The sequence below is a fragment of the Dipodomys spectabilis genome, unplaced genomic scaffold (assembly GCF_019054845.1).
Source record: "Dipodomys spectabilis isolate Male_0828 unplaced genomic scaffold, ASM1905484v1 ptg000723l, whole genome shotgun sequence".
Taxonomy (NCBI): Eukaryota; Metazoa; Chordata; class Mammalia; order Rodentia; family Heteromyidae; genus Dipodomys; species Dipodomys spectabilis.
In genome coordinates this window covers 119446-132319 of record NW_024871400.1, presented here as the reverse complement: position 1 = coordinate 132319, position 12874 = coordinate 119446, and the positions used below count along the sequence as shown (strand labels likewise).

Below are 12874 nucleotides of genomic sequence, written 5' to 3'. Positions count from 1 at the left end.
AAGGGGTCTGAGGCTGATTTGATCATGGGCAGGCATGGTGTGGTCCTGGGGCTGTTTCAGAGAAAATGCTTCCTGGGTCTCTTGGCTGGCTCAACGGAGGCCTGATGAGAGACGGGAACTACTCAGGAGCCTGTGTGACAGCTGTGTGACAGCAAGGCCTCCATTAGGACAGGGCAGAAGAGGCAGAGGGGTGTGTCACCAGGAGGTGGCGCTGGCAGCTCTGGCTCTGAACCAGGTGGTCTCTCTGTGTGGTGAATGAGGTGGCGCTGGCATTCTGATTTTATGCCAGGTTCTTCTGTGCTGGGGAAGGAGAGGCTGGAGCAACTCCCAAGTGTAGGGCTTGTACCTTAGTGGTGTCTCAGCCCCTTACTGACCCTCATCTGTAATACCCTCGTAACTCCAGTTTTCAGAAAAAGAAAGCAAGTCACAGCAGGGACTGGTTTTGGGAGGAGACATGCTATTTTGTCTCTGGTGTTGCTTCCCTCAGCAGTGGGGCATGGTTTGTCCTCTAAGCTCAGCTAGGACCTGGAATGCAATCTTCTTTTCTCTTTGCCTTCCACCTACTACTAACAGGTAACCAATAAATTATCACCAAGCATGGGTAATGATTGAACAGCTTGAAAAGACTCAAATGTGACTTGGGGCATAGCTGGGCTTTAAGAAAACACATACATGCCGGATGTTAGTAGCGCATGCCTGTAATCCTAGATGCTCAGGAGGCTGAGATCTAAGGACTGGAAGATCTGAGGTTGAAAGCCAGCCCAGCCCAGGCAGAAAAGTCTATGAGACTCCCATCTCTAATTAACGTGCAAAAAGCTGCAAGAGGAAGTGTGGGTTAAAGTGTTGGCAGGCCAGCCGTGAGTGAAAAATCAAAACAAGAACACCAAACCCTAGATCAAGCGCAAACTAGTACTGGCACAAAAGACAGACATATACACGCACACATGCATGCACACACACGCACACACATAAACACGTACACACACACATTCCAGCACTACGGGCACTTGTCTGTGAACTGAGGCCACTTTGGAACAATGTCCTCACAAGAACAGGGACTTGGGTTCAAGTCGCGCAAGGCCCTGACCGGGTCACGCCCCGAAGGGAAGGGGCGCTGAGGGGAGCGCAGGCCCGGCCGGCAGCGCGGATCTAAACCGGCAGCGCGGATCTAAACCGGCAGCGCGGATCTAAACCGGCAGCGCGGATCTAAACCCGCAGCGCGGATCTAAACCCGCAGCGCGGATCTAAACCCGCAGCGCGGATCTAAACCCGCAGCGCGGGCCTAAACCGGCAGCACGGGCCTAAACCGGCAGCGCGGATCTAAACCCGCAGCACCGGCCTAAACCCGCAGCGCGGGCCTAAACCCGCAGCACGGGCCTAAACCGGCAGCGCGGATCTAAACCGGCAGCGCGGGCCTAAACCCGCAGCACGGGCCTAAACCGGCAGCGCGGATCTAAACCGGCAGCTCGGGCCTAAACCCGCAGCACGGGCATAAACCCGCAGCGCGGGCCTAAACCCGCAGCGCGGATCTAAACCCGCAGCGCGGATCTAAACCGGCAGCGCGGATCTAAACCGGCAGCGCGGGCCTAAACCGGCAGCGCGGGCCTAAACCGGCAGCGCGGGCCTAAACCCGCAGCGCGGGCCTAAACCCGCAGCGCGGGCCTAAACCGGCAGCGCGGATCTAAACCCGCAGCGCGGATCTAAACCCGCAGCGCGGATCTAAACCGGCAGCGCGGGCCTAAACCGGCAGCGCGGGCCTAAACCGGCAGCGCGGGCCTAAACCCGCAGCGCGGGCCTAAACCCGCAGCGCGGATCTAAACCGGCAGCGCGGATCTAAACCCGCAGCGCGGGCCTAAACCCGCAGCGCGGGCCTAAACCGGCAGCGCGGGCCTAAACCCGCAGCGCGGGCCTAAACCCGCAGCGCGGGCCTAAACCCGCAGCGCGGATCTAAACCGGCAGCGCGGATCTAAACCCGCAGCGCGGGCCTGCCGCAGCGCGGGCCTAAACCGGCAGCGCGGATCTAAACCCGCAGCGCGGATCTAAACCCGCAGCGCGGACCTAAACCCGCAGCGCGGATCTAAACCCGCAGCGCGGATCTAAACCGGCAGCGCGGATCTAAACCCGCAACGCGGATCTAAACCCGCAGCGCGGAGCTAAACCCGCAGCGCGGATCTAAACCGGCAGCGCGGGCCTAAACCCGCAGCGCGGATCTAAACCCGCAGCGCGGATCTAAACCCGCAGCGCGGATCTAAACCGGCAGCGCGGATCTAAACCCGCAGCGCGGATCTAAACCCGCAGCGCGGATCTAAACCCGCAGCGCGGATCTAAACCGGCAGCGCGGGCCTAAACCGGCAGCGCGGGCCTAAACCCGCAGCGCGGGCCTAAACCCGCAGCGCGGACCTAAACCCGCAGCGCGGATCTAAACCCGCAGCGCGGGCCTAAACCGGCAGCGCGGATCTAAACCCGCAGCGCGGGCCTAAACCGGCAGCGCGGATCTAAACCCGCAGCGCGGATCTAAACCGGCAGCGCGGATCTAAACCCGCAGCGCGGATCTAAACCGGCAGCGCGGGCCTAAACCGGCAGCGCGGGCCTAAACCCGCAGCGCGGGCCTAAACCGGCAGCGCGGATCTAAACCCGCAGCGCGGGCCTAAACCCGCAGCGCGGGCCTAAACCGGCAGCGCGGGCCTAAACCGGCAGCGCGGATCTAAACCCGCAGCGCGGGCCTAAACCCGCAGCGCGGGCCTAAACCGGCAGCGCGGATCTAAACCGGCAGCGCGGGCCTAAACCGGCAGCGCGGATCTAAACCGGCAGCGCGGACCTAAACCCGCAGCGCGGGCCTAAACCGGCAGCGCGGGCCTAAACCCGCAGCGCGGATCTAAACCGGCAGCGCGGATCTAAACCGGCAGCGCGGATCTAAACCCGCAGCGCGGGCCTAAACCGGCAGCGCGGGCCTGAACCCGCAGCACGGGCCTAAACCGGCAGCGCGGGCCTGCCGCAGCGCGGATCTAAACCGGCAGCGCGGGCCTGCCGCAGCGCGGATCTAAACCGGCAGCGCGGGCCTAAACCGGCAGCGCGGATCTAAACCCGCAGCGCGGATCTAAACCCGCAGCGCGGATCTAAACCGGCAGCGCGGGCCTAAACCGGCAGCGCGGGCCTAAACCGGCAGCGCGGGCCTGCCGCAGCGCGGATCTAAACCGGCAGCGCGGGCCTAAACCGGCAGTGCGGGCCTAAACCGGCAGCGCGGGCCTAAACCGGCAGCGCGGATCTAAACCGGCAGCGCGGGCCTAAACCGGCAGCGCGGGCCTGCCGGGTCCGGCACACGGAGGGCGCTGCGCGCTCTGGGCTTTCTCCGCTCGGCGGGGAGGGCAGGCGCTCCTCACCACAGCAGCCCCTCCCCTCGTTCTGGCTCCTTAGCTCCAGGCGACTCTTGGCCGCGGGTGGGCACTGGGAGGACAGCGCCCCAGCAAGAGCCCCCCCCCCCCCCCCCCCGTTCTGACACAGCAAGGGTACCAGCCTGCCGGCGGAGGGCCGGGCCGGCGGGGAGGGGCAGGAGGGGCGGGGCCGGCGGAGGGCGGGGCCGGCGGGAAGGGGCAGGAGGGGCGGGGCCGGCGGGGGCGGGGCCAGCGGGGGGCCTGCGGGAGCGGGGCAGCAGGGAGGGGCCGGAGGGGCGGGGCCAGCGGGGAGGGGCCAGTGGAGGGCGGGGCCAGTGGGGAGGGGCCGGCGGAGGGTGGGGTCAGTGGGGAGGGGCCGGAGGGGGGTGGGGTCAGTGGAGGGCGGGGTCCTTGGGGAGGGGCAGGAGGGGCGGGGTCAGTGGAGGGCGGGGCCGGCGGGGGGCGGGATCGGCGGAGGGCCAGGTCAGTGGGGAGGGGCCAGCGGAGGGCGGGGTCGGTGGAGGGCGGAGCCGGCAGGGGCGGGGTTGTCAGAGGGCGGGGCCTGCGGAGGGCGGGGGCGGGGCCTGCGGAGGGCGGGGCGGCGGAGGCCCGGCGGAGGAGGCACAGAGCCCCCACGTACTTGACGTTGGTGTTGGTGCAGATGATGTACTCAATCTCGTCCGAGTAAGGGTTCTGGAAGGTGAAGCTGCTGGTGCGGATCAGCATCCACTCCCGGTTCTTGGTGCGGAAGCGGTACATGACGGACAGCACTTGGCCTTTCAGCTTCACCACCTGGGGAGACATTGGGAGGTCGGGGCTGAGCGGGGGAGCGCCGGGCGGAGCGGCCGGGCAGGCGCCCCCTGCGCCCGACCCCTCGCCCGGAGGAAGCTCCAAGGCTGTCCGTCTCCAGCGGCACAGGGGCGGCGGGCGCCGGCTCGCTGCTTGGTGCTGGGCCTCCGGTCACACCTGACCCCCGGGCAGTGCAGCCAGGGCTCCCTGACAGACCTTCCGTGGGAACTTGTAGCCTGCCCGGCACACCCTAGGACTCAGGCCCCTTGGGCCATGTGCGCATGCACACGCACGTACTCACACACACACAAGCCTGGCACAACCTAGGACTCACGCCCCTCGGGCCATGTGCGCATGCACACGCACGTGCACACACACGCACAGGCCTGGCACACCCTAGGACTCACGCCCCTCGGGCCATGTGCGCATGCACATGCACACACACACGCACGTACACACATGCACACACACGCACAGGCCTGGCACACCCTAGGACTCACGCCCCTCGGGCCATGCACACACACACACACACACGCACACACACAGGCCTGGCACACCCTAGGACTCACGCCCCTCGGGCCATGCACAAACACATACACGCACACACACACAGGCCTGGCACACTAGGACTCACGCCCCTCGGGCCATTCACACATGCAGCAGTCAGTACCTGCTGGAAACTCTCACGCAGATGGCTCTGATCCTCAGGGTGGCAGAATTCCAAAATGTCCTTTCCCAGAAGATCCTAAATAGAGAGGTGTCAATAATCCCATTTTTCATTTTTTATCTATTCACCAAGGGACAAATATGTTCATTTTTGTGTCCATCTTTTTAAACTTGCCCCACCACAAGTTTTTTGTGTGTGTTCCAGGCCTGGAGCTTGAACTCAGGGCCTAGGCACTGTCCCTGAGCTTTTGTCCTCAAGACAGTGCTCTACCACTTGAGACACAGCTGGCTTCAAACCATAATTCTCAGATTTTAGCCTGAGTAGCTAGGATTACAGGTATAAGCCTCTTGCAGCCCAGCTCCCATCACACATTTTAAATTTTAATTTATTTTTTTTTGTCAGTCATGGAGCCTGAACTCTGGGCCTGGGCGCTGTCCCTCAGCTCTTCAGCTGAAGGCTAGTGCTCTACCACTTGAACCTCAGCCCCACTTCCGGCTTTGTCTGCTTATGTGGTGCTGACGAATGGAACCCAGGGCCTCATGCATGCAAGGCAAGCGCTCTACCACTGAGCCACCTTCCCAGCCCCAATCCCATCACACATTTTTAATAAAGCAAAGCCCACTGGTTGTCCCTGGGAGTCACCACAGTGCTGGCTTCTTCTACCCACATTCCCTAACAGTTACCAAGTTTGCTAAGGCACTAAGATCAGCGGTTTCAGAATGCAATTTTATTTTTGTTTGCCTTGGAGAGGCAAACTGCAATAGATATATTTTAATAAACATCAAAAGAAAGCCCAAGCATTGCATGTGGACAGATGTGTGGCCTATGAAAATTGAAATTGTTTAAATGTGGAAACTAGCTGTCTGGCAGCTGAGGAAATGAGGTTGTCATCAAATAACCATAGTATGGAAAGCCTGTTTGCTATCTACCTGCACTAATCTAATGCTTTACTTAACCGTACCCCAAAACAAAGGTGTTTTACAATGCTAGCGGCAACAGAGACTGAAAGGGCAGCTTCGTGTGTGACGGGGAAGTGGTTCACTCAGAGTGTTGGACAGCAAAGATATATTTTAACTTGTTCACTGGAGCCCGCAGAAGCACACTCTATCCAAGTGTAAGCTGACCCAACAGCAAAGAGAAGTCCCATGAACATGTCCAGAGCATCCAGACACAAACATGTCCACGGCACCCAGACATGAACATGTCCATAGCACCCAGACACTCAGGGAGAGTTTGACTGTCAATACAGCGCCAACACATCAACTTCCCCTTACTCCATCCTAGAATCCTCAAGATTTGCATGACTAGAAATGTAGGATAAAGGGCTCTAATAGTACAGGTCTGGATTGTTTCTAGTGTGAAACATATATGTAGGACTGGGTATATCTTAGTTGTAGAACAGATACCTAGTATGTGCACTGTTCTCTGTTTGAAACCCAGCACAGTAAAAAAATAAATAAAATGAAAATATATATGTAATTAAAACATTCATATCAGCATTCCTCAAAGTTTGTTCCTCGGAATACAGATCTTTTTCTTTTTTTAAAAAAGCTTTTTTAAAAATTGCCCCCAAATTTAGGTCTCTACAGATCTAAAGTATAATAAATACTTGTATGTTCTTTGTGTAGAATGAAGAACTGTCTGCAGTTGTCATGCTGGCCTTCTATTGCTCTCCACGCATGTAAGCGTGTGTTGTGCAGCGTCCATGTTTTTCTCACGCATGTAAGCGTGTGTTGTGCAGCGTCTGTGTTTTTCTCACGCATGTAAGCGTGTGTTGTGCAGCGTCCGTGTCTTTCTCACACATGTAAGTGTGTGTTGTGCAGTGTCCCTGTCTTTCTCACGCATGTAAGCGTGTGTTGTGCAGCGTCCCTGTCTTTCTCACGCATGTAAGCGTGTGTTGTGCAGCGTCCCTGTCTTTCTCACGCATGTAAGCGTGTGTTGTGCAGCGTCCCTGTCTTTCTCACGCATGTAAGCGTGTGTTGTGCAGCGTCCCTGTCTTTCTCACGCATGTAAGCGTGTGTTGTGCAGCGTCCCTGTCTTTCTCACGCATGTAAGCGTGTGTTGTGCAGCGTCCGTGTCGTTCTCACGCATGTAAGCGTGTGTTGTGCAGCGTCCGTGTCTTTCTCACGCATGTAAGCGTGTGTTGTGCAGCGTCCGTGTCTTTCTCACACATGTAAGTGTGTGTTGTGCAGTGTCCCTGTCTTTCTCACGCATGTAAGCGTGTGTTGTGCAGCGTCCCTGTCTTTCTCACGCATGTAAGCGTGTGTTGTGCAGCGTCTGTTTTTCTCACGCATGTAAGCGTGTGTTGTGCAGCGTCCGTGTTTTTCTCACGCATGTAAGCGTGTGTTGTGCAGTGTCCCTGTCTTTCTCACACACGTAAGCGTGTGTTGTGCAGCGTCCGTGTCTTTCTCACGCACGTAAGCGTGTGTTGTGCAGCGTCCGTGTTTTTCTCACGCATGTAAGCGTGTGCTGTGCAGTGTCCCTGTCTTTCTCACGCATGTAAGCGTGTGTTGTGCGGCGTCCCTGTCTTTCTCACGCACGTAAGCGTGTGTTGTGTGGCGTCCGTGTCTTTCTCACGCATGTAAGCGTGTGTTGTGCAGTGTCCCTGTCTTTCTCACGCATGTAAGTGTGTGTTGTGCAGCGTCCCTGTCTTTCTCACGCATGTAAGCGTGTGTTGTGCAGCGTCCCTGTCTTTCTCACGCATGTAAGCGTGTGTTGTGCGGCGTCCCTGTCTTTCTCACGCATGTAAGCGTGTGTTGTGTGGCGTCCGTGTCTTTCTCACGCATGTAAGCGTGTGTTGTGCAGTGTCCCTGTCTTTCTCACGCATGTAAGTGTGTGTTGTGCAGCGTCCCTGTCTTTCTCACGCATGTAAGCGTGTGTTGTGCAGCGTCCCTGTCTTTCTCACGCATGTAAGCGTGTGTTGTGCAGCGTCCCTGTCTTTCTCACGCATGTAAGCGTGTGTTGTGCAGCGTCCGTGTTTTTCTCACGCATGTAAGCGTATACGCTCACATTCCACACACACTCAACAGGTTTCTTGCTGAGCCACTTGGCTGTTAGCTGCAGTGATCATAGCACTTCTCCCCAAAATATTTTAACATGCATTTCACAAAAATGATGCAGTCTTACAAAACTGCAATGTACAGTGCTATACCTAAGAAAACCAATCCTTGTGTGATAGATTCACCCAATATTCCATACTTGTTGATGTTCAGCTTGCCTCCTAAGGGTCTTCCTAGCTCGGTGGCATCAAGCCTGGGACAGCTCAGCATTCCTGCTGCGCGTTGTTGTTTTGGCTCCTTGGTACTAACTACTCTTGCCTTTTCCTGTTTCTCAGGTCACCAAATCTAAAACAAATCTGCAACAAAGACCTGAAAAGGTGCCTCAGTGTAAAAAGGGGATTGGGCGAAAATCCAGTGGGCATCTTAATAAGATTCTGCAGACTGCTTCATGTTGGTAAACTTGTTGATTAAGATTGATTGACCTGAATGCTGGTGTGTAAAAATAATCAGCTGGAGAGCCAGAATGGTTAGGAAAAAAGATAGCAAGTTAATCTGCAGTAGTGCAGATGTTTACAGTGAACTTCGTTGCTTTGGAGAGGTGTCACTCTATCCAAGCACCTGGACCTTTATCATGTGTCATCACAATGTTACTGTATCATGTCTCAAAGGAGATAAAAACATTTTAAGAAAAGCTAAGTCTCTAACCAACTGCCAAGAGCTTGAAATTACCCACTAACCTGGGGTTGGTAGCCAATCACGCTAATACATCTTGGATCCACAAACGTGATGATCCCATCAGAGTTATGCCGGGACAAGAACTCTGTGGGCACCGACATCCCGTTCATATCCATGCACACAGGAGAACTGGTCACCTGGAACAGGGAGCCCACAGCTGAGCGCGGACGGCGATGGAGACGGAGGCACGCCACAGGCAGAGAACGGGACTAATGCATGTGGCTGGACCTTCTGCGTCACAGGCACAGAGGGTGTTGGAGAGCTCCCAAGTGTTCTGGAAGCTCCCGTGGATGGGCCACTGAAAAATTTACATGTCTAGCTAATGGGAATAATGGGACCTATAACTTCATAGAGTGGTTGTTAAAACCTTGTCACCGTGCCTGGCAAATCGTTGATGCTCAATGCATTTTATACCCTCCCCTTCTCTTGCCTTTCCTTTCAGTAAAAGTGGCAAATGAGCTGATGTAACTGGTTAAAATATTTGGAAAGCATAGGTTTTCAGACAAAAGTTACCCAAATATGCTTTTCTTCCCTTTAAGTAGTTGTACAAAGGAGTTGCTACTTAACAAAGCAGTTTATGAATATAATGCATCCTGATCAATGTTAACCTTTTCAAGATTCTTACCTATTCCTCTCCTACCCACCCCTCACTCTCCTTAACTTTGCAAGATATACGTAAGATCGGTGACTGCATTCTATCCCTCTTCTCCTCTTCATTCTTCTGTCCCTTCCCCTGTGACCCCCACCCCCACAACTTTTGAATACCTGCTCCCTGGTCCAAATATTCTTATTTCACCCATCAGTGAGGACTACCTAGAAGCTGTCTTACATTAATGGGATTGCTTGTTCATGTGTCTAAAAATGGTCAAGCATGGGAAGGCAGGAGTGGAAGACTGGACTGTTCATTCTACTCCACTTGTCAGTCTGGGGAAGGTTCTCCAAGTCCCAAGGAAAACACAGAATGATTCAGTAAACTGCATGAATCAGATACTGAATGTATTGGGTTTCCACAGGACACAAGAGGCCCACTCCGGACTTGAGGACCTTGCAGGGAATGAGCAAGCACTCCATCAGCTATGGCAAACACAGAGTGGAGAGCCAGCGGAAGGGGGTCAATGACTTTGATTAAAACATGGGAAGTTATTTTTGATGAGTCTTGAAGAATGAGTAGGAAAAGGAAGTTTAAAAGAAGGACAAATAAATGACAGGAGAAGAAACATTCCCTGCCCACAGAGGCCGGGAAGTGCGGGTTAAGCCGGGGAACAGTGGTTTGGGGACAGGGTGTGGTGACGGCGGAGGGAGGGGGAAGGCCATTGCAGGGGGGCCTGGGGAGCCTCCGCTGGGTAAGCAGGCATGTGCTGGGGACAAACTGGACTGCAGTAACCACCTGAGACAGTGGTGGACTCGTAAGAGCACCAGCGCAGGAAGGCCTCCACTGCCAACCGCTCATCATCTGGCTCAGCCTATCCCAGAGTGACACACAAATCCCAATGACTACTGAGTCCACAGGCATCAAATCTGCATTCCTTGCCCTTAGCCATCAGAAGGCTGAATTTGAGATGGAAAGATCCAGAAGGGTTACCTTACCTGGAGCCTCCCAATTGCCACGAGGCAGTATTTACTGCCTTGTCCCACATCAGCATCTTCATCAGGGATGGTCATTCCTATAACGAGAGACGCTGGCCTCATCAGATTGCCCAAACCAAGTGGAGAAGAAGGGAGGTGCTCATAATTAAGTTTGTGCAACCAAACCCCAGATTCCCTGCGGCTGTCCTGGGAGGGAAGCTAGCTGATGACCTCAACAGCCCACACCCACTTCCTGCTCCTCTCTCTGCTGGAGGTCTTTCAGCAGTTCCCAGGTCACCCTCATTGCATCCGTGAAAGATGCAGACAAGGAAGGAAGATGTCATTAAAGTTGTTCATCTATGTTTTCACAATTTTGTCCAAACATTTAGTTAGGAAGCCTAAGTGGTTCTTCCAAGTCATATAAACATTTTACTTTCCTGTTGACAGAGAATAAAAAAATGCCACCAGAGGCAAAAGAAAAAGGGAGGGGGAAAAGCCAAAGAACTACTGGCGGTAAAGGGTGCCTACAAGTCTATAAGAGAAGACAGCCTGTGGTTTGCCTTGTAGAGGAAAGTAAGGGATTACAAGGGCTCTGAAGGAGAGAGGTGATAAGTTACACTTATTCAGCACTGAAAACCAGTACTCAGGGTAGGAAGGAAATGGTTAAAGCAACCTTGTTTACCAGTCTGAAAAGAGTCTTCCTTTAAGTGCAGAGGGACTGGCCTCTGGATCCTCTCAGAATACGAGGTTCTTGGACATCTGCAGCTAGAACTATTTCAGAGAAACAAGTGTTCCATTTTCACAGACCCTTGGCAAGTGCTGACTAAGGAGAAGCCTTCCAGCCAGACATGGCTCTCTTTCCCTTGTCAGGCATGAGAGGGCTATGACTTTATTTCACCCACCTCATCTAGGCCAGATGAATGTCTCAGCCATTTAAAAAGATCTCTCTCTGGGAAAGGAGACTCTACAAACTCCTCAGAAATTCTGGCGACAAATTCTTTCACCTACCCATCCCTCTTGGTTGACCGTTTCTTTAGTCAGGGCAAGAGACCCTCTTTTCCTCCATCCTATTCCTTGGTCTTTTCTTTGCTTTGTCAGTCTACGCATGAATCCATTGTCTAGTCTTCCTGGATACATACTGTGTGTCCAGTTTGAGCTACCTACTGGGGTAGGAAGATGAACACAATGTGTCCGTGGTCTGGAGGGTTCTTAGCAGTAGGCACAGGACAGTGTTATGTGTGCTTAGAACATCAGGAAACATCGGCCACAGAAGTGGCATTAGGTAGGCTCTTTTTGGAAATCTTAGCTTCAGGCAGCAGGATTTTTTCCACTGACAAAGATGACTAAGTTCTAACTACCACAGAAAACAAAAGTCATTTCTGGCCTCTCCTAGGAGCACACATCCTTTGGTCAGATGTGAGCAGCAGTCAGCCTCCTGGGAATACACCTGCCGTTCTCACCTGCCGGCGGCCAGGCCTTGATGTACCCTGTGCAGTGGACCACAGCATACTGGGCTTCACCCTCTTTCACAGGGCCAAGTCCGTTCCTAAAGAAAGAACGTTTGTGAAACTGTTTTCGCAGACGAGGGGAAGCACGATGCCAACGGCCCCTTTCGCCTCCAAGCCCCTGGGCTCCCGTTTGTCCCTGTACCTCGGAACCTTAACCTCTCCTCACTCTGCCTCCCGCAGAGTCTGACAGTCACAAGTAAATTCCATCCAACTTCACTTTTTAAATCTATATATCCATTGTTATTGTAAAGGTGATGGATGGGTGGCCGTTACATAGCCAGGAGACGAGTGCGCTTCTTTGTGAAAAGTGCCTCTCCTCCCGTAGATCTCTCCCAGTTTCCCCTCCTGTCCTCCCACAGGTTGTGCAGTTCATTTTCAACATTGCATCTCGAGAGCGACACTGCTGCATCTGTCTGCCCTTTGTCCCTCCATTTCTGTGCCCCCTTGCCCTCCCAGAGACAGATAAATGAACTAATGGGACAAAAGGAAAAGAAAATAAAAACATCATTTCCTAGAGTTCATTTTGATAACTATTATTTTATATGCTCATATGCACACAGGTGTTGAGCCTCTGTGATCCTTTCCCAAGAACATCCTCCTGTGGCCTCACTGTGTGACTATCTGGGGACCTATCTAGTTTATCATGTCTGGGTGCATTTGTTGGTCTTTTACCATCCCGTGCGTTTCTGTGTAGATTTATAGGCACATTCTAGTCAGCTTCATATTCTTGCCTGGAGCACAGTCTTGGTTCTCCCTAAACTCAGCTCCCTCTTCAGGCTGGGCCATTCCCCAAGTAAGGCCACCGACACTACCGCCCTGCACAACCCCAGCAGACAATCAGAGCGCGCTGACCTGAACTGACACTACCATCCTGCACAACCCCAGCGGACAATCAGAGCGTGCTGACCTGAACCTTTTCCTCATGGTGGTTATTCTGTTCAGGGGCAGGTGATCCAGGGGGGCATTTCCACACCTAAGATTCGACAGACAGATGAGAGTGAGCAGAGATCCAGGCAGGTTTATGAAACATACATTGCTGCTACCAAGTTCATGGACCTTTATGGGTGCTTACACATCCATTCAGATGAGACCTGTGGCCAACACCCTGCAATGAAGGAGCAGGCTTGCAGGCCTTTTAGTTTTGATTGCCATCAGGGAAGGTAAATGGATCTACTTCAAAATCCACTTGGAAAATGTTTCAGGGCCCAGCCTATTGCTCCCAAACAAAGACCGCAGAGA

At 54.0% G+C, this 12874-nt stretch overlaps 1 protein-coding gene across 2 annotated transcripts in view; it reads right to left on the bottom strand.

Moving 5' to 3' along the window:
* The window catches only part of Arnt2 (aryl hydrocarbon receptor nuclear translocator 2), an 86707-nt gene that overhangs the window by 17622 nt on the left and 56211 nt on the right, over positions 1-12874 (bottom strand). For both annotated transcript variants that reach the window (XM_042672544.1, XM_042672545.1), the window contains exons 7-12: positions 12543-12608; positions 11588-11673; positions 10149-10225; positions 8564-8698; positions 4831-4905; positions 4012-4163 (exon numbers count right to left, since the gene is read on the bottom strand). In XM_042672544.1, coding sequence (XP_042528478.1) covers positions 4012-4163; positions 4831-4905; positions 8564-8698; positions 10149-10225; positions 11588-11673; positions 12543-12608 — 591 coding nt within the window. The remainder of the gene's footprint in view (positions 1-4011; positions 4164-4830; positions 4906-8563; positions 8699-10148; positions 10226-11587; positions 11674-12542; positions 12609-12874) is intronic.